Source organism: Corylus avellana, chromosome 6 (assembly GCF_965113065.1).
Source record: "Corylus avellana chromosome 6, dhCorAvel1.hap1.2, whole genome shotgun sequence".
NCBI classification, from domain to species: Eukaryota; Viridiplantae; Streptophyta; class Magnoliopsida; order Fagales; family Betulaceae; genus Corylus; species Corylus avellana.
Genome location: NC_142495.1, coordinates 28,913,583 through 28,934,789, shown reverse-complemented (window position 1 = coordinate 28,934,789; position 21,207 = coordinate 28,913,583). Strand labels below are relative to the sequence as shown.

The 21,207-nt window shown below is 36.1% G+C and overlaps 3 protein-coding genes and 1 pseudogene across 5 annotated transcripts; 2 read left to right on the top strand and 2 right to left on the bottom strand.

Moving 5' to 3' along the window:
• Nucleotides 1–397: 397 nt before the first annotated feature.
• On the top strand, nt 398–4,101 carry LOC132188117 (uncharacterized; annotated as a pseudogene). Its single transcript, XR_015912699.1, has 6 exons — nt 398–703; nt 1,865–1,961; nt 2,459–2,561; nt 2,642–2,800; nt 3,361–3,524; nt 3,630–4,101. The product of XR_015912699.1 is annotated as an uncharacterized LOC132188117 (transcript).
• A 592-nt stretch (nt 4,102–4,693) lies between these two features.
• On the bottom strand, nt 4,694–11,803 carry LOC132188116 (putative sugar phosphate/phosphate translocator At3g11320). 2 transcript variants are annotated; one of them, XM_059602520.2, is made up of 6 exons: nt 11,499–11,794; nt 11,218–11,411; nt 7,758–8,225; nt 6,837–6,940; nt 6,492–6,720; nt 4,694–5,225 (listed from the first exon to the last, which is right to left on the bottom strand). In XM_059602520.2, the coding sequence occupies exons 1-6, from the start codon at nt 11,545–11,547 to the stop codon at nt 5,079–5,081; spliced, it is 1,191 nt and encodes a 396-aa protein (XP_059458503.2). In that variant the 5' UTR covers nt 11,548–11,794; the 3' UTR covers nt 4,694–5,078. The 2 variants fall into 2 exon arrangements, with proteins under 2 accessions (XP_059458503.2, XP_088374043.1); XM_088517917.1 differs by having other exon boundaries at nt 11,218–11,803.
• Nucleotides 11,804–12,859: 1,056 nt separating this feature from the next.
• Nucleotides 12,860–15,195, bottom strand: LOC148585165 (large ribosomal subunit protein eL33w-like). Its single transcript, XM_088517918.1, has 5 exons — nt 15,068–15,195; nt 14,901–14,936; nt 14,194–14,422; nt 14,061–14,103; nt 12,860–13,094 (listed from the first exon to the last, which is right to left on the bottom strand). Exons 1-4 carry the CDS (start codon nt 15,097–15,099, stop codon nt 14,062–14,064), a joined length of 339 nt encoding a protein of 112 aa, XP_088374044.1. The 5' UTR covers nt 15,100–15,195; the 3' UTR covers nt 12,860–13,094; nt 14,061.
• Nucleotides 15,196–16,040: 845 nt separating this feature from the next.
• LOC132188115 (O-fucosyltransferase 19-like) lies at nt 16,041–20,445 on the top strand. The gene is made up of 9 exons (XM_059602519.2): nt 16,041–16,373; nt 17,838–17,910; nt 18,150–18,220; nt 18,524–18,612; nt 18,697–18,829; nt 18,936–19,081; nt 19,206–19,292; nt 19,412–19,888; nt 20,184–20,445. Exons 1-9 carry the CDS (start codon nt 16,041–16,043, stop codon nt 20,443–20,445), a joined length of 1,671 nt encoding a protein of 556 aa, XP_059458502.1.
• Nucleotides 20,446–21,207: the final 762 nt, after the last annotated feature.

The following is a 21,207-nucleotide window of genomic DNA, read 5'->3' as shown; positions in this document are numbered from 1 at the left end:
AAAAAAAAAAACAAAACTTTTTAAATGATTGCCATGAAAAGTTGCAAAATATGTTACTCATGGGTGTGGTAATAAGCAACTCTTTGGGAATTCTTGAAAATTTTCTCTATTATATATTGTATCAATCTCTGATGATACCTTCACTTAAAAAAATAAAAATAAAATTGGTGAAGCATTTACCTTGAAAAATCAAATGCCATTTCTTTACCATTTGACAATTTTAAGAAGGGACGGGTGAGAGAGAGAGCCCAAAGCGTTGTCGTTTCATTTCGATTCTGGCGGGAACGCCAAAGAGAGCAAAACGAGAACAACGGTCTCTCTCTCTCTCTCTCAGAAAACCAAGAGCATAATTTATCTGAAAGATTCAAATACTAAAGAAAAAACTGCTAGAGCTAAAGGTTGGTCCAAGGCAGCCTACTGAAGAAGGTTCTGGAAGCGACCAAGAACCTAGTCAACGACGCCAACTTCGACTGCTCGGCGGCGGGGTTCTCGCTCTAGGCCATGGATTCGAGCCACGTGGCTCTAGTGGCCATCCTCCTCTGATCTGAGGGCTTCGAGCACTACTGCTGCGACCGCAACCTCTCCATGGTCATGAACCTCAACAACATGGCCAAGATGCTCAAGTGTGCCGGCGATAAAGACGAGGTCACGATCAAGGCCGATGACGGCGGAGACAGCGTTACTTTCATGTTCAGAAGCCCTAGTACAAATCCACTCTCTTTCCTTTTTTTGTATTTTGTTTTGTATGGTTGCCAAGAAAATGTGAGAAAGGAAAATGTGCGAATTAATTCTATTGTTGGTAGAGGAAGGAAAAATCTTGAATGTTAAACCCGTTTTTATGGTTTTGGATTTTCTTTGTATGGAGCATTCTACTTAACTACCGCCGTTAGTCATATCATGATCGTGTTGGTTTATTTATTTTAGAATAATGATTAAACGATTAAAATTTACATTTTTTTTTTTGGATAAATGGTAATTTGTCATTGTATTTAGAGAAAATGGTTATAAATTCAAACCTGTCTCTATTCTCGACCTCCCAATTATAGTGAATATCTATGAAATCTTTATTATTATTTTTTATAAGTGAATATATACAATATGGAATCTTACCATGAAACCAAATAGTTGGATTTAGATGAACTTAGTGGAGGCTTTTCTTTTAATGGGTCTTTGTCAATAGAGATCTTAGGTTCAAGATTTCGGTTTCCTTTTATTTTCCAAAATTTCTTAGAAAGCCAATGTGAATTTGTTGCTCAACAGCGCTGAAACCCTCACAAAATGAAGGCGATGTCGAAGTCTGCGCTGTTGAGCTTAACGGCAGTGCCAATGGGCTGGGTCGGTGAGGGTTTCAGGCGTGGTAGAGCTGGTCATCGCATGGTGGGGAAGGCCGGCGGTGGTGGAGGGTCGTTGCACAGGAGTGAGGGAAGGGGGAGGGAGAATTTTTTTGGGGGGAAATTTGGGGATGGGAGTGGAATCTGAAACGATTTTGGGGGGAAGGAGTGTATTTACTGACAAATTTTGTCTTGTGCACGGATTTCAAAAAAAATCATGGTTTTCAATTTTTTTTTATATAAAAAAAAAAAATTACGTGGCATACCGACATGCTTACTGTTCATACACGCTGGTGTCCCAATAATCACTACTCATCCTCTCAATCTCATTCTCTCATTTGCTCAGGAAAAAAAAAAAAAAAACTCACGCCGGTGTCCCATTCTTTCTCTCTCTCTCTCTCTGTGGTTCATAAGTTTTACTGTTTTACGTGCGATTTATGTGCATGATTACTGTTCAAGAAAGAACTACATATTTGCATGAAAAGTTATTGATATGGCTGGCTTGATTATCCTAATATATTTCTCCTCTCAAGGTAATTCTGGAAACTCATCCCAGCATTCAGAAGCTTCTAAGAACTCAAACGTTGAAGGAGATGAAGATTGGTCAGGGGCTTCTCAAATGCGTATGAGGTACTATGGTCATCTTCTAGACTAGCCAACTTTTCCCCTGTTAAATTATTTTCTGTTCTTAAATAGTATGTATTGAATATCCCATCCTATGTTATTAAGGCTATGGAGGTTTGTGGTGAATGTATCTTATTTGTGATGTGTATATATTATTGAAATTCAAATCTACAGGAGGATAGTCCTGGTACTGGAGCAAAATTGTCTATCAGTTAAAGCAAAATTATTACTTTGGTGTCTTTAAAACAAAAAAAAAAAAAACAAACTGAATCCACTTCCCCATTTTAATCTTAGTAATGAAGTACTCATATATACTTCATTGAAAGCAGTGTTTATATATACACAGCTCATGCTTTGACAACTTCCCTCGCATGATTTATTCCATTTCAGTTTTGTTATATAAACCTTTCATCTTTTGCATGCATTAAACCTTCTAGTGCGAGTTATTTCTTAATGGGAAATTTGAGTTAACTGACGGTACTACTCATGTTTGTATCTTATAGAACAGTTTCCTTCAGAGACAAATCAATAGATAAATGGCAGAGGAAGACACGGGTGACAACTGGTGCTGCTGCTATTAAAGGCAAGTTGCAAGCTTTTAATCAGGTTAGGCTCTGTGACTGGACTGACAACATGCCCTATAAGACCTACAACATGCTCAGTAAATTCTCCTTTTCCAATCATAGAATATTAGCAAGCGAGTTGCTGCTTATGTGAGAGATCCAAGTAGAATGGTCAACAGAAGGCATATTTGGGAGTGTAAGATTATCTTCTTTATTCATTTGACTGTTAAAGAGATAATGCATATGTACACTCACATGAACACGTGGACTAAATTGGACAAGGTATTCATAATATGCTATCCTTCTTGACATTTGTGCATATTCTAATACCTGGTATATATTGATGGCAGGGTCTTTAGGGGGAGGGTAATGCTGGGGGAGAGGTAATCTACTTTTATGCACATACTTGAGTTCATTATATGGTGTTCATTTTCTTGAAGGTGGACCGAGTAAAATTATTGAATTATGTTTTTTCCATCATAATTTGATGTTTATTAAATCCTTTTTTTTTTTAATAAGGAAGTACAAGCTGATGGTGACCCTTTACCAGCAATTACTGAAAGAATTCTTTGAGACGATTGACCCAACATCATTTTTTTTTTTTTGGCAGCTTTTAATTTGTATATCCATGTTTTCTGCAATTGGGACCCAGTCTATGAGTTTCTTTAGTGTAAAAATACCTAATAAGTTTGATTAAGTATTTGAATTGTGACATTGAGTTCTTATGTTTTTTCTTTCTTTTAAAAATCCAAAAGAGAAGAACATTAAAAAATGTAAAGGAAGAATATTTTGCTTCTATATCATAAAAAATGGGGAACACCAGTTGCATAGTTGTCCCATAGTTAGAGAAAGAAAAAAAAGACGATTACTGGCTAGACAATGTGATTGACTCCTTGATTTTGACACTTCAATACTACACAGAAACGGCCTTTTATGCTTTGAAAAGGTTGCAAACTAAGAAGAGAAAGATAGTCGATCGACGAGCATCAAAGAGTCGCAAGATAAGGTAAGTTAATCGTTCATTCCCCCGCAAAAATTTTCATACTTTGGTAAACTTAATGCATATCTGAATATATTTATCATATTTTTCTCCTGCGTTATGATTTTACAGGTATCAAGTTCATGAAAGATTGTCAATTTCATGGCTCCTCGGCCTAGTGATCTTCTTCCTATGGCTCCTAAATTATTTGAGAATTTGTTTGGGTTAAAGACCCAAAGACCAGCTTCTGTATCCTAGTACTCGTGCAAAGTTGAGCAAGCCATAAGGTCTTATCACGTCATAGGCTTTGCAATTTTGTAATATTAGTTGACATAATTGTTTGTCTTTATATTGTTGACTTGACGCTTGATATATGTGATATCAATGGATTCCATTGGTGCAAGCAAAAATTTTGGGATTTGTACTTGCTGTGTGTTTTTAGGCTGCTGCAATACTTCATGGTGATACTGAAATTTGAAAAAGCTCAAAAGAAGACGGATCAGGATTCCAGAGAAAGCATATATGGGTCCATTTGCTCCCATGTATGGGTCCATTTGCTCCAACAAGTGGGTGAGTTGAGTTGCTCGAGATTTATCATATTGCAATGGAGTGATTGATGCATTCGTGGAAATTTTATATGGTTTTCAAACATAGTGGTGCATTTCTGGGGATGTAATGCATATATGAAGTTATAATAGAAATGGGGTTTATCATGAACGGAAGTACGAGGTAATGTTGTTTTTGGATCAAAATGGCATTGAGTTTGATAACAACAGGTAATGCAATAATACAACATCTGCAGCATGTCATTGCCATTTTCCTTTGTTATTAGAGGGAATTTAATTTGATTCGAGGTTAATGGCTAGGATGAGAAGAAGGTGAAAAATGTTTGTTGATGTAATGAAAAAGTTGCCATCGCAAATGATTTGGTATACTCTTAGAGAGCTTAATAACATTGAATCTTAGAGAGCTTAATAACATTGAAAAAGAGTATACTCCTTTCTCGAGTACATGGAGTATTTTCCCTTCCCCTTTTCTCCCTCTCCTGCTTTGATTAAAAAAAGAAAGAGAAAAAAAAGAGGAGTATTTTCCCATAATATCAGGAATTCAACTTTTGAGTCAAACATGATGGTAAGAATAGAAGAAATAATCCTCAACTAATTCATTGGACGCCATGATGTATAAGCACAGAATGGTAAGATTAATGAGTGTTTTTCATTAATTTAATCAATATAAGAAATGTTGATAACAGACTGATTGTGTAGAGAGACCCAATTCTACAATCCTTTCCTGAAAGAATAAAAAATAAAAATAGAAAGACATTCCTCCAATACCCCATGCTGGGAATAATAGAGGCATATCCGGTCACTTATTGAACTTTTCTACTTGTTGGCTAAATCCTGGGTTTGTTGCTGATACAAGTGGAAGCCAATCTGTAAGGCTTCCGGGCAAAAAATAGAATTTAGAGGGCAAAACCCACGCCACAACTGCTGGCATGTGCTCCAAACTTGCCTCCACATTGGGTTGAAGCTGCCTCCCTTTAGAAAAAACCAAAATATTTAATGCTCTCCCAGAATGATCTCATTTGCTTCGTTTCTTGGCTTCACTGTAGAGTATAACTCCAAGGACTGTCAGCGAGTAACCAAGCATTCCAGTAACCGATACAGGATTTCTAAAAATTAAAATTGAAACCACCACCGCCACAGCTCCTTTTGCATTTCCTAGTACCTGAAAGAACCAAGCACTCTGTTTTACAAAGCTCCAACTTCCAAAACTATGTAGATAAAAGGGAAAAATAAGGCAACATTGCATATACATGCATTGACCACCCTTTGAGACACAAATAGACAGGGCGGCAAGATTGAAAGCTTATCTCTAATGTTCACTTCTTCCATTGCCACCAAGAGCAGCAACAGAAGATGGTCTAGCAGTAGAGAATACAACGTGTATTGGAAAATTTCCCCCCAATTTCCATGCATATCATGCAAGGGGCAGCTAAAGTTTGTCGTTGGCAAAATAATTATTTCTCAGAAGAAATTCACAAACCACTTGCAAGCATTTCATATATATATATATACAGCATACATATACATAACAAGCCCCAAGCCATTTCTTGAGACCTATAGAAATGACCAAATTAAATAGAATAAACCCTCATAATAATCAGACTAGCTTTATAACCTACCACTAACAACTTTTGGCATTTTTTTTTTTGAGTCCTACGGATAAAATCCACCAGAACCTAATGATACTTCTCCCACCAATAACCTCTAGACGAATCTATGATTAAGGAGCTCCGCCAAATACTCTTTTCTATGGCTGCAACAGGATTCTCAATTCTAGATTTCTAGGCTGTTTACATTTACATCTTAAGAGTCCTAATTCTTCCTCTCTCCAAGTATCACTAAAAAATTATTTTTCTGCAGATAACATGCAAAATAAATTTTATGTTGGCAAGTCAGGTGTGCGCTCAATGGGTCTTGAACCCACATGCTCACCCTCTACATGTCCCGTTGGGAGAAGAAGTGAAATTAAAGGTATAGCCCATCCGGAATAACATGCAAACATATGCAAGCAAGGCAGTCAATCAACTTCCTTTTATTGTTTCATTTACAGAAATCTAGGTAAGAACTACTAAAGCTCCATCTATGGCATAATCGGAGAAACATGACCGAGCTCAATAATTGTTAGAGAGAAATTATTGCAATTTTCGACTGACAAAAACCAGATTATCTGGTTATATGTACCAATAAAATAGTGCAGTCACAATCAATTTTTTTTTTTTTTAAAAAAAATGTTAACCTTTTGCTCCCTTTCTAATTAATATTTAGAATTCTATAATTCCACACTTCATTTATTACCAAGATCATTCCTCCTGAACTGTCCTGCTTATTAAAATACTGATATCTTAGAGCTCAAAGACAAGCACACACGCATAATGAATAGCAGCCATTAAACATGCGATGGAACTTAGTCTAGATCAAGGAGCCATACCTGGAGAGTGAGAGCACTGGTGTGTTTTGTGACCAAAAAATTGGTCAGATTTACAAAGTATGCCAGCGACGAATTGAATAGTAAATACCAGATGATCTTGACATCATCTCTAGCAAGAGCCAGGGTAATGCCAACCACATTTTCCTCCATTATAAGCGTTGCAGGTAGCAGAAAGACCACAGCTATTGGAGCCATGTATAGAAGGAGGTTCATAGAATTCAGCTTCTCCCTTGAATAATATCACAAGCCTCTCAGTACCCATTTCTAGTTGTAAAAAATACAGAACAAAAAACTTATGCAAATCAACTTCAGTTTCAATAAGATGAATAAATAAGAGTTCCTTACCCTTCAGAGGAGAGCAAAATCCCTTGTAGAACTGATTTGAGAGCCCTTGCAGCTGTAGCTGCAATGCACATTATGAACCCAAACAGATGGAAACTTGGTTCACCCTAAGGCCACATGAAAAGAAATACAACAAAAATGAGGACATATATTTCATTCCAATGGTATCACTTGAATAAATCAAACAGTTAAAAGGGTCAACAAATCAGAAAATCAAAGACTAAATTTACAGTAGAAGCAGTAAGCCTCTCTGGCTCTCTCTAGCCCAAATCCAATAATGATTCAAAGAACCTAATATAAATCCACCAAAAAAATATGTATATATATATTTTAGGTTAAATCAAATTGACAGTATCACACGAGTATGCACAAATCTTAAAGACTACATGTACGCTAGATAACCCGTAGCTGGAACTAAAGAAAGCTATCCAATTTCATGCAGCCAAACGAAATTTCAATCTTACGTATTGTCACCATAAAGCCTAATAGTTAAACTAGGATCAGCTGGGTAGAACGAAAAATTTAAGACTTGAAATATAGTTTTCCCAAAATCTTCCAGCCAAACACACAGGACTTAACCATATTCTGCCATTTCCCTCCCGCCTATCTCCACAATTTGCAATAACTACCAATAAAAGTGCCTAATTGTAATTGAAAGGTAGCTCGCATTCAATTACAAAACCAAAACCCGCATCCAAAATTCAAAGAATTCCCAATAAAATCGATCACTTGGGCACAAAATAGAAAAAATAGCTCATAACCCATCTCCACAATTTGCAGCAACTCCCAATAAATCTGATCCAATTGCACATAAAACTAGCTCACATTCGATTGAAAAACCAAAACTCATACCCACAATTCAAAGCAATTCCAAATAAAATCAATCAATTGGCACAAAACAGAAAGAAAGAAAAAATCTCTTACCCCGCTTGCGATGATGACCCCCGTGACAACAGGAATGAGCGTCACATAGGTAAGCCAAGCCTCCCTCTTCAAGGTCATAAGGTACGCAAAGACAGCAGTGAAAAACGGCGTCGTAGCCCCAATAGCCTGGTTGAACGAGACGGGCAAGAAGCGGAGCGAGACGTTGCCGAACACGACCGACACACAGAAAACGAGACTGAGTGCCGAGATCTTGAAGAATTGGACTCGAGACCGAATGGTCTGCATGGGAACCACCTTCATCCACGCGATGGCCACGTAGCTGAGCAACGAGCAAGCGGTCATGTGGCACATGGTGAGGAAGATCGGGTACTTGAACCCGTAGTTGCTGAGCAGGTACTTGTTGAGCAAGAGCACCCCAATGTTGGAGGAGTACCAGGAGGCGACGAGGCCGATCGTGAAAAACCGGCTTGAGCCCTTCATTCCGGGAGGTGGGTCTCGATCCGACGGCTGAGATTCGGAAATTAGATTTTTCTCAACAACCAAACAAAGACCCAAATCGATAAATCACAAAATATTCAGGCCGCGTTACAGAGATCTGGGCATTGGTGAATTCAGATGCAGAGACAGATTAATACACAACGCTCCCATGGATCTGACGAAAACTTGAGTTTCATTTCATTTCATTTCTTTCTCGCAGAGAGAGAGAGAGAGAGAGAGAGAGCAAGGTAAACAGAGAGAAATGTCTGTCTGTCTTAAATTTAAGGATTTGGGGTCGAGTTTTGAGGACCACCGACGACGAATGTGCATCTGCAAATAGAGAATACCCAGAGAGAGAGAGAGAGAGAGAGAGAGAGAGAGAGACTTGTAAAGCAGAGGAGGTAAACGCGTACAGGGGGGTTTGTTTCGTTTCGTTTCGTTTCCTTTTCTCTTTCTCTCTTTGTTTATTGTACTTATTGCTACTACCTTCTTCTCCGACTATTTATTTTATGGTGCTACTAGTCTTTCTTTTTTCCTTTTGTATTTTTTTTTTCTTTTCTTTTCTTCATCTTTAATTGTCATCTTCCCTGAAAAAAAGATTTTTAATTTAATCAAGGAAAATATTTTAAGGGTATCGGGTTAATAAATAGTATGAGATTTAAATAATAACAAAAGTGGGTTGGAATGAATTAATAAGACTTACCATGGAGAGAGACCCAAAATTGACTCGATTTGATGAATAATCTTACAATATATTGACTGCACCAAAAACTTCTACGAAAAGAGGATACTTTCCATTCACAAATACGATTATAAAAGACATATTATAAAGAGCGTGATCAATTGGAAATTGAAACATCAGCAAGTCACTCTCAAATTTCTATTCTATTTCTTGTCCCATTTCCACATGAGGATTTTTATTTTTTATTTTTTTTCTCCCTTTGAAAAGGACAGAAATTTCTTTCAAACTGGTATGAAAAAAATATCTTCCAACCTATGCAAAATAAACATTTAAAAGACACATTAAATTCAGTCTAAATTAGTAAACTGCTATTAATGAGGTTAAGAATTTAATGTGTCTTTTAAATGTTTATAAATACCTGACACTATTTTACATGGGTTTAAGGATATTTCCTCTATACCGGTTTAGAAGAAATTTTTGTCCTTATGAAAATTCAATTAAGGAGATTACCTTTCCTAAACATCAAAATAATTAATTAGTGTCAATTTAATAAATAGAATTATAATAAATTGTGAAAATGTACCCTTAGGTAAAAACCCAATACGCGGCACGTTCTCGTTGACTTTTCGAATTGAAAGAAGAAGAAAAAAAGAAGCAAAGACGTATTCTGTGACTTGCACCGTAATGGACGGAGAATGGTCAAAAGTGCTAAGAGACTTACAACTTGGAAGAGGTAATAGGCAGAGGCCGGTCCAAATGCCGCCTAATTTTTCAATGGGATTGTGTGGATCTGGTCAATGTGATATTTAATTATTTATATTATTCAAACTAATTAAACAAGCAGCCCTAGGCCGGATCAACTCCCATTCCTTCCTGGATTTTTGGCTTACAGTCTATAATTTTTTCAAATAAGATCTCGTATTAGAAAATGAATGGTCAAGATTGTAAGCCAAAGTATTTGCAGCTTTAATTACAAAGCTGTGCTTTAACTGCTACACTTACTACAATCATAAATGACTACTTGTTTCGGATTTGGAACAGTACTCTATAAGCTGCATGAACCCGACTCAAATCTTTAACAATTTGGTGTATGAATTGTAGATGGAATTCACGAACCCGAAGAGAGGAGGGAGTTGCCGAATTGATAGTATTTATTGTCCGAATTGCTTGAACAAGTAATGAATTTCCTTATTTTTATTAGCGGAAAGAGAAGAGGGTGAGCCTGTAATTCTAATGATTCAGACAAATCATTCAAAATGAAAATTTAAACAATAACAATGTTTTTTTTTAAAATTTTATTTTTAAAAAAAGGTTAATGCATGGCGGAGCCATTCCTTAAGGTGGTGGGCAGCCACTTTATGAATGAATGGCAGGAATGTAGGATCACTCGCTCAAGGTCAAAGGGTTGTCGGCTAACCATTAATTTTTTCTTTCTATTATTAACGTAATTTAGTGTCAATCGATAATTTTGATTTATGACGGGTCTGAATTATTGAATTAACGGCCAGGGGACGTCAAGTCAAGATAAGACGGCGTTAGACTCCGTCGTTTTGTCAAACAGCAGCATATTCTGCTAGCATGTTAGGCAAAACTCATGCTTCGTTAACGCGGCATTGTGCTGGAATAGTATAGTTTGCTTTCACAATAAAAGGTCCACATTTTGTGGAACAGACGCTCTGGGCTTGGGCCCAAAAGCCGAAGAACCCATGCCTCCCTCGTTTTATCAAAGAATTTAAGATTTTAATATTCACGTGTATCGCTAGCTCCTTTCCTTTGATGACAAGACTACCTTAAAAGACCCGCTATATCGAAATTCAAAGAGATGGATTTAAGAAGAGAATTGTACGTTATATTTACTACCACATGTCACTACATTCACTAAAACGTGTATTTCTATAAATTTATAAAAGATTATAATAAAAATATATATATAGTACTATAAATTTATTATGTCAAGACCTAGCAATTTACCTAACATTTATTATGATATAACAATTTATAAAAGATTATAATAAAAAATATAGTAAAGTTCTTGGCTAGAGAAATAGAGAAAAAAAAAAAAGCTATAATAAACAAAGGATCCGGCTTTATTAAAACAACCAACGGTTGGGATTAAATAGAATTTTTTTTTTTAAAAAAAATCCAACTGTTGAAATTTAACAATTTTTTTTTTCAAAAGCCCTACAAGTCTCTGCTAAAAGCACCCAATACAGACTAGAAGCAGTACGTATTCCTTCTCCTCTAAGTTTTTTTGATTAAATCTCAACCGTTGGTTGTTTTAGCAGCACGGTGCTGTAGTCACAAGCCGGATCCATAAAGAAATTGGAATGAAAGTCGAACCTTATTATCCGGCCAGGTGTAATATAAGGCATCAGTTTGACCGTCTGATACCCTGGCAACACCTTCGATTCCCCTTCTTATTCGGTCCGAAGAAACAAATCCAAACCCTCTACTCGGAGATAACGATAAATTGGCAGCTGCACCCGATACTCTCAGAGAATCGGAGAATAGCGTCGCCCCCTGTTTTGATCCGCCTGAAATTCTCCGATCAAAGGTATCGATAAATCTTTCCCACTTCTCAAGTGTTGGGTAGGTTATTCTAAGACAGAAAGCGAGCGTACCTTTGAAGGATACGAGTGTTGCCGAGGCGGTCAGTGCGATCTGTGCCATTGGAGATGGGGGGAAACCCTGGAGTCTGTGCGGGGGCGCGAGAGAGGAGGGAAAGTCGGAGTGAACCAGGCCAAGAAACTTGTTCAGGTTCAGCGTGGGTCCGGCGAGTGCAAGAGTTCGTCTGCGTGAAGGAACTTAGAATCGAGTGTTTTTTGGCAGTCTAGTGCCTACGTGGCACCGCTGATGGTTCCCATTTGTTAGCTCCCCCACGGGCATATGCTTTTCGGAGAGAATTGGATTGTTATTATTCCGTCCAGTGGAAGAAGGCCCCAATTTGCTACTGTCTATGGTATACATATAAAAAAAAAAAGGCCCAATTTGATACCCAATATAGACATCATTGCGTAGTTCAACAAAAGAGGTTTCTTTTGAAATTTTATGCACCACATAAGAAACTGTAGCTGAACTCGTGTTTCTTATGAAATGTTATATGGTGATATGATTTTGAAATCCACATATGAACTATGAACTAGAGTTTTGTTGACTTTTTACAAGACCCACGGATTCAACTTCCACTGTTCCACATTACACTTTCATCTTAAAGTAACCTTAAAAGTAGCTTCTTTTACATCCACAGATTCATCCTAAATCTAACGAGTCCAAGGAGTTCAAACTCAAACGAATGATAAACAAGTTAAAAAACGCACATAGATTGTATGCACGCGAATGGCACTAGAGCGAGTCACGAGGGTCGACACTCAAGGGTAAGGCACTCACGTCACTTTTCTTAGTCTTCGCCCTGCCCCGTACATAACTTCTTCAGCCTTTTAAGCTTATTTTTTAAAATCTTCAAGAAGAGTATATTCACATAGTTCTCGGATCTGAGGACGATGCCTTTTTAAGCAGGAAGCCATGGAACCAGGAAGACTCAGTGTTATGTTTACCTCCAGGGATATAAACCTAGTCTTAAAATATGAAATATGCGATTTGTTATTAAGTCACTTCTCTATCTTAAATCCTCCACAAACAGTTTCATTCATCAATTACAATGACCCATCAAACCGGAAATCCCTCAACTTCACTAAAAGTGGCATTTGCCATGTCAAAAAACATCACTTGGGGAGCCTTCGTTAACGGCTGCAAGAAATTTGAGACTAGCAACTGAAAATCAGCCCCAACCCTCCCCCCAAAATAACACAACAGCTTGAATGGAGACTATAATTACGTATATTAAACAGAAAAAGCCGTTCATCATAATTTCTCCCTAACCATATTCTTATGAAGTATCATAATATGAAACAAACTATCACATCATGATGGGGGGAACATTTTGCCAAAAATAAAATCTAGCATTATCATAAATACCTACAACTATTGCTCAACATCCATTTATATAAATGATGATAATCCAAAACTCAAATCAAGAAACAAACAGGTGGAAACTTCTAAATGAAATTAGTAAAGAGTCAAACAATGTTCCATCCAACAACCTAAATAGAGAAAGCACATGATAACTCATAAAAATAAGTAACTTCGTAACTCAATTTGGCATAAAAAGTACTATCACATGTTCCCCAACTCAATCCAGCATCTACACAACCTGAGAGCTGCAGGGAAAAAAGAGGTGCAATTAAGGACCAGAAAAACGATTCAAAACTATAAAACAAACCAGCATTCAGTAATTAAAACAGATTATCACACAAACATCTCGAATTAGTCCAAATGTGGCTTCAAACAGTAGTGAATCACTGGGTAGATAGAGAAAAAGAGTGTATACATATGGTTATTATTCAGTTTATTTCACGTAAGTTTATTCTTAAGTCAAACAGATCAGCAAATAATACCAAGATCTCTGATTCTCTCAAAACAATTGTTACCAAACAGTTAAAACAGATTATCACACGAACATCCCAAATTAGTCCAAATGTGGCTTCAAACAGTAGTGAATCACTGCGTAGATAGAGAAAAAGTGTGTATACATATGGTTATTCTTCAGTTTAGTTCACATAAGTTTATTCTTAAGTCAAACAGATCAGCAAATAATACCAAGATCTCTGATTCTCCCAAAACAATTGTTACCAAACAGTTAAAATTCAAGAGAGACAATAGATTTATACATATGGTTATTCTTCACTCCAACAGATAAGTAAATGCAAACAAAATAAAAGGATATGGAGTACAACAACAAACTCCAGAGAAACAAAAAAAGTACGATCACCGGTAAAATTCTAAAAGATCCTAAGAAACCACAAAGAAAATAAACACATCATCTAAAGACAGAAAAGTCGAAAAGGTTAGAATCCATTGAACAGCTGATAAGGTACTAAAATCAGTGAAATGTTTACATCAATATAAATCTACATTTGTGTGCCCATGGAGCTCATGGCGTAGCTGCTCCTAATGCTAATTTTGAACACAGATTTGAAAAATAAACACAAGAAAACGAAATAGTTACCATTCAATATCAAAACATTGCTAAGTGATATATTCAGCCACAATCTCAAGCAAAGTCGTAATAAAAATTAAAATTTAAAGGACAAATGACAAGAGGTAAAAAAGGGAGCCATAAGCACCTCAGATGTTGCTGGGGTACATGAAAACCCTAACTCTAGCTCCCTGCAAAAAAAAACAAAGGCACGATTAACTCAGAAAACTCTTTATTAAGACCCATTTGATAAATATCAAAGCAATAGCTTCTTTACATACCATGGATTTTGGTGGAAGATTCGACTTGAACTTAGCACGAACAATACCACTGTTACCATGGGGCCTAATCACCTTTCCCCAAATGCAGCGATAGTGAGTACCATTATTCTTCACCTTGGCCTTGTAGATATAAGCCATGCGCTTGCCAGCGTACCACGCAACCTCCTCCTTTGTGTTCACTCCCTCAATCTGGATTAGGGAGGTGTTTGGGTATTGATTGGACTTGGACCTGAACCATCATCCCACCAAAGATTTAAACACTACACAAATCACTAGGAAAAATCTCCGCCCCTAATTTACCAACCGAGAAACGTGTATGTGGAAATCGCAAACTATAATAACGACCTAAATCCTTCAGTTTCACTATTTGGGACTCGGGAAGCAAAACAAACACCTCAACCCAGAGAAAAAAAAAAAAAAAAAAAAAAAAAAAAAACCCCTCATTTTTCGTTCTCTAGATTTTTTCAGAATCTAAACATCTAATAGACACCGAATAAAACAAACTAGTACATTACAAAGAAAGTAACTACCATCTACCTAACACATCAATACAACAATACCATCTAGTTTTTTACCATTTGGGAACACAGAAAACCAAAATCCAGCTAAGATCTTAATAACACTCACTTTCTCTCGGTTTTTTCTCAGCATCCAAATAGAACCCACAAAAACGAAAAAAATAATTCACAAAAAAATGATCCTATTACCTCTTGTACCCGAGGATTGTTCCTCTGATATAGAGCCTGCGGACAAATACAAGATTAAGGCAAAAAATTAAGCGCTAAAAATCCATTGCCGTAGAGTGAAAAATAGGCAAAAGGAAAGATAGGGTTCTGAGAGAGGAAAATCTGAACGGAAAACAAGGATCCAAAACCTGATTCGCTCCCCCTGGCGTCCCTTCACCATTTTCTTTGCTTTGGAGGCGCTCGCTTCAGAAAGCAGAACCGAGAGAGGCCAAGTAGTGTAAGAACCTAAAACCCTAATTGGCCAATGTATGAGAGTTGGGTATTTATAAGAGAGACGGAAATAATCTACTTGAAGCCTTTTACGTCCATGAGATAAAGTTGACGAGGGCTTGCATTGTTTGTGGGCCAAACTAACAAGGCCCACTACATTTTGGTCTCCTTCAGGCCCAGAGTCACATTGCATGGCAGGCAACGAGGAGGTCATTACTTTGTACGTGTTAGGTCGGTTAAGCCTTTTTTATCTTTTCTTTTTGGGAGAGACGGTTAAATAATAGGGACTAGGATGAATGAGATTACTTGGTAACAAATAGATTAATCTAAAATTAGGTTCATGATATAGATTTGCTAGCCAATTTCAATTAAAATTGGACCCGATAGAGCCGAAACATACATTCTATAATAGGACACAAAATTGATATATTTCAATTTCAATGAGTCAAATTCTACTCTGGTCCGATTTCAACGACTTTGTTCCAATTACGTGAAACATATATATATCCTTGGCAAAAAAAGGTGTTTGTGGTTGGTTGAATGGGGGGATGGGGTTTGAATTTACGTGGAACTCTTCCATATCATGGCCAACGAAGGAGAAAATTAAATGAGAGACTTTTGAGTCTCATTCGCCTTATATTCCGCTCCCATAATTTCCCAATGACCATTGAAATCACAACCAAGTGTTGAAAAAAATACGACAGAGAGAAAGAAAGCCTTTGCCCATTTCCTTCCACCATGTCTCTCTCTTCATTTCTTCTCTAACTTGCTTTCGTAATTTTTTTTTTTTTTTTTTTTTTTTTTTAGGGGGGAGGGGGTTATCTTTCTTTCTCCATGTCAAGGGCTAAAGAAAACACATATACCGGTTCATCCCCGGGGTTGTTTCGGTTCATGACGAGAAGGCGGGTGTTTGAGAGCACAGAAGGGCAACATCCTTGCCAATCCGAGATGAAAAACAATGTGTTTTTTCGTCGGAAAGTTCGGCCTTTTCCAGAGCTCTTGAGGCCGAGCCGTCGGCTTTATGGGGTTTTGATGCTTCTGTGTTTTCTTTCCCTGCTTGCAAAGTTTGCCTTGCTAAGTACATTTCATGATTTGAATGTGGGGGAGAATCGTTTTCGAACCAGGGTTAAAGGTGTGTCAGCAGTTACAAATTATGATGTTGTAATTGAGGAAGAGGACGTGGGTGCTACAAGTACGAGGATATTGTCGCCGGAGAAGTTCCCGGTCAGCTCGTTATTATATTAATTAAGTTTAATTATAAAAAGTTGAATTTTGTTATATATAGTTATCTTAATATATATATATATATATATATATATTCTGGATTCTGATATGCTAGTTGGCTGCACCAGTTGAAGATAAGATATTTTAGGCGGAGGAAGAGATATATTTACTCATTAAATGACAGTTTAATGCCCGTCAAAGGGATTTTGGCTCGATTTCTTGTTTTCTATTTATGGCATGATCAGGAACCGAACATAATAATGCGACAAATTTGTTAGGTGACGGGATAAATAAGGGTTGTTCGTTCTTAAAAGAATTACTAGAGTTGAGGGAATTAAATTTTGCTTAATCCATAGGCTATACATAGCCTTACAATACTAAAGATAAACATAAATAAAGATATGATAAACGATATATATCTATTATTTCCTACTTAAACTCAGATAGATAATAAATAAATAACAGAGATTTGTGAGTAGCTAGGTTGTGTTTTTTCTGGTACCTAGCTAATAAAATTAACATACAAACTCTTAAGAGAATATTAGTTTTGTCTTCGTTTTTCTAAGACAAAACCAATATTTCTGCATAATTAGATATATTTCTGACAAAACGAGCATCGTTTGGTGTATACATATTTCTGCACAATTTTTTTTATTTTTTTTTTTTCTAATATATTTCTGCACAATTTGATATATTCATGTTGGTGTTTCTCAATGATATGTCAAAAAAAGTTATGAGAAACTTTACTTTGGACCCCTAAATTATTTCTTATATGTATTCTTGCTCTCTCTTAATTTGGACTCTTGAACTTTTAATTGCAGTCAATTTGAACATCTCCATCAATTTTTGCCATTAAAACCCTTAAAAAGACAAAATTACCCTTCAATTTAAAATTGAAAAAAAAAATGAAAAAAACAAATTTTGAAAAAAAAAAGGTCACAAGGTGGCCCAACTGTTGGTCAACTTGTGATTTTTTTTTTTAATAATATATATTTTTAAAAATTTTTAATTTGAAATTAAGGGTAAATTTAAAATTTTATAAAAAAGTCAAGGGTATAAACGTCATTGTCTAACTTTTAACGTTTAAAATTTAAGAGAATTGTTTAAATTGACTGCAATTGAAAGTTCAATGGTCCAAATTGAGATGTTTTGAAGTTTGAGGGAGAGCATGTCAAAACGAGTGGTAACTCCGGAATCCAAAGTGAAGTTTCCCCCAAAAAGTCATCTTCTTAACTAGCTTAATTTGTACCTCATGAAATGACATAACCCTACACAGATTTACACAAATACTAGTTTATTGAATTACTTAGATTAATTCAATCTCATCTTTGAGCTTGCATTCATGCAGGGATTTTGCTTAATTTTGGTTTGATTGTTGTGATATTATGTTGATTAGGTTTTTATTTTTAATTTACAGTTACCTTAGATTTTAACCCTTGTTTTCGTTTGATTTCTGTGGGTCAGATTCCTGAAATTTGGATGCAGCCAGATAGTGGCGACTACTATAAATGCATCAACCATTCGGCCAAAGAAAGAAGTATGTGTCCAACAAATTTCATATCCAACTTGATAGCTTGTGTATTAGTTCATTTAGAGTCTATTAATTGAATTTCTAGTTTTAAAAACCCAATCAAGCCTTTAATAATATTGCAATTTAGCCCTTAAAATTACAGTTTATCACTTAAAAATGTGCACAAATTTTAAAAAACACACTTTTAACGTACTCTTGTTGCAATTTTTGTAACTTGCAAGTATATATAATATTTCTTCCTGCAGGGAGTAGAGGTGCCACAAACGGGTACATTATAGTACATTCAAACGGGGGATTGAATCAAATGAAAACTGGGGTAGGCTGCTCATCAGTGTGATGTAAAACTTTTTGTAGCCTTATCTTCTTCATTTTAATTAATAATAACTAAAATATCTACCAAAAATAAATACAAATTTTTATTTTAGCTACTGTTTTTTCTATTCTCTTTTGAGTCTTTTCTATTTTATTTAAATATTATTTTTTTTAAATGACATATATTAGCTAATTAATATAGCTAATACAAGCCATTTGGCTGGTTCAATGGAGATTCTCAGTCTTGTATATTTCATAGTTTTATAATCCTCTCCCTTTGTTTTCTTGTGTATTAACCAAAATGCAGATAAGTGACATGGTTGCCGTGGCAAAGATTATGAATGCCACTCTGGTTTTTCCTTATTTAGATCATAGCTCTTTCTGGACAGATCCAAGGTGTGTATACTAGTGCTTCCAATGGGTTAAGTGAAAAATAATAATAATAACAATAATAGTCCTCATTAATTTCCTTAATTGCAGCGACTTCAAAGACATTTTCAACTGGAAGAATTTCAAGGAAGTTTTGAAAGATGAGATTGATGTTGTAGAGTCTCTTCCAAGACAGTTTGCAAAAGTGAAGGCCGCCACCAAGGCCCCAGTTTCTTGGTCGAAGGTAGTACAGCTAGAAATATGGTTCAAATTAATCTTTCTTCTAACAAAGTAGTCATGAGGTTTTGATCAATTCAAAAAAACGAGGGTACCTATATATTCTTATGCAGCCCAGTTACTATAGAGGGGAGATGGTTTCATTACTAAAGCAGCATAAGGTGCTCAAATTTACCCGTACCGATTCTCGCCTCGTTAACAATGGTCTTGCCGCTTCGATCCAAATGCTCCGCTGCCGTGCCATGTATGAGGCTCTCAGGTTCTGTCAAAACTTATCCCAATAACTTAAACTAATAAAAATACTATGTTAAATCATCACGTATCCCGAAAGTTTAAACTGATAAAAAATGATGAATTTAATCGTTTAATTTATACTACACCAGGTTCACGCCCGAAATCGAAGCTCTCGGAAAAAAGTTGGTCAACAGGCTTAGGAATGGTAGTAACCCATATATTGCACTTCATTTAAGGTATTAAATTAGATATTATGATATTATTGGCACCAAGGAATATTAATAATATTGTCTTTCAATATTGCATGTATGCAATTTCAGTAACTTTGAAATTAATATGAATATGTTACGTACAGATATGAAGAGGACATGCTTGCTTTCACAGGCTGCGATCACAATCTCACAGAAGCCGAGTCAGAGAAGCTCGAGAAACTGAGGTACAGCGTGTCGCATTGGAAGGTGAAAGAGATTGACGGCGGGGAGCGGCGATTACAAGGAGGATGCCCCATGACACCGAGAGAGGTTGCCGTGTTCCTTGAGACAATTGGGTATCCTTCCGACACAAAAATTTACATAGTCGCCGGGGAGATTTATGGTCAAAATGGGATTGAGCCACTGAAAGAAAAGTATCCGTTGATTTTCTCCCACTTCAATTTAGCTACAGAGGAGGAGATAAAACCTTTTAAACACTGCCAGAATCGGCTTGCTGCCTTGGACTATATTGTGGCTCTAGAAAGTGACGTTTTTGTCTACACCTACGATGGAAATATGGCTAAGGCAGTCCAGGGTCACCGGAGATTTGAAGGTTTCCGGAAAACCATCAGCCCTGACAAGTATGTATAATTTCAATTGGACAAAAATTTCCTTTAAGCTAGTCTGAAAATTTCCTTCAAGTGTTTATAAACATTTAAAACCCACATTAAATTCTTAAGGTCATTAATAACAGTTTACTAAGTAGAATAACGTTTTAAATGTTTATAGACACTTGACATTATTTTAAATGGGTTGGAGGATATCCAGACTGATTTAGGAAAAACTGTCTATTTCAATTGAATATATATATTCTATGTGCTTGCTGGAAAGGGGAGCATTATTAATGGAAATAATGAAGTTATATTGTTAATGCAGACAAAATTTTGTGATGTTGATTGATAAATTGGACAAGGGGGTGATATCATGGGAAACATTTTCATCAAAGGTGAAGAGCTTACATAAAAATAGGATTGGAGGGCCATATCCTAGGCTTCCAGGAGTTTCCCATAAGCTAGAGGAGAGTTTCTATGCAAATCCTTTTCCTGGTTGCATTTGTGACAAGTCCGAAATTGCAGAGAGAGAGAGGAACCAGAAAGTAGACCCAACACACAGCCGAAACTCACGTTTGAGAAGCTAGATTTTTGGGCTCTTGATCATCCGGATTCTGGCTGTTGTATATTATGCAGACACCCATTGATTCATTTGTAGTTCATGAGTCACTGTATATATATATATATGCCATTTTTTTGGGGCCTAGAGGTACATATATATATATATATATATATATATACGCATTTATGATTTACCAGATTTTTTTCTTCTGAATTTTCCTTCATAGAATGTTCTGATGGTGATTTCGGTTTTTACTTTTTGTTAAGGATATGTATATATATATATGGTGATGAGCAAAAATGGTGGCAATGGTCAACTCCCTCTTCTGGAAGGCAAGATGGCAAGATTGATGCAGAAAATCTGCAGCCAACTACTGCTGATCGAGAATATGAGTGGAAATCTGCCTTATTTTGGAATATTGTAATCTTTATTTTTAATTGCTGATTACTTGTAATATGTGCACAAGAGTTATATTTATATTTATACACAGCAATAACTCAAGCCACGATTGAGTTGAGCCGAGGAAATAATTTTTCTATCCCTCTCCAAGCTTTTTCATACCTTTTGAGTTTCGATCATATATATATATATATATATATATATATAATGCTACCTAAGAAAATGATTTTTTTCATTCCATTTTAATTTAAAATTGGTGCATTTAATTATGTACATAAAGTTAATATTGACATGTTTATTAACAAATTTAAATAACGTGATATCATGTATATTGTTAGATGTACTAAGTTTAAATTATAATTATCAAGTTGATATTATCTATTTTGTT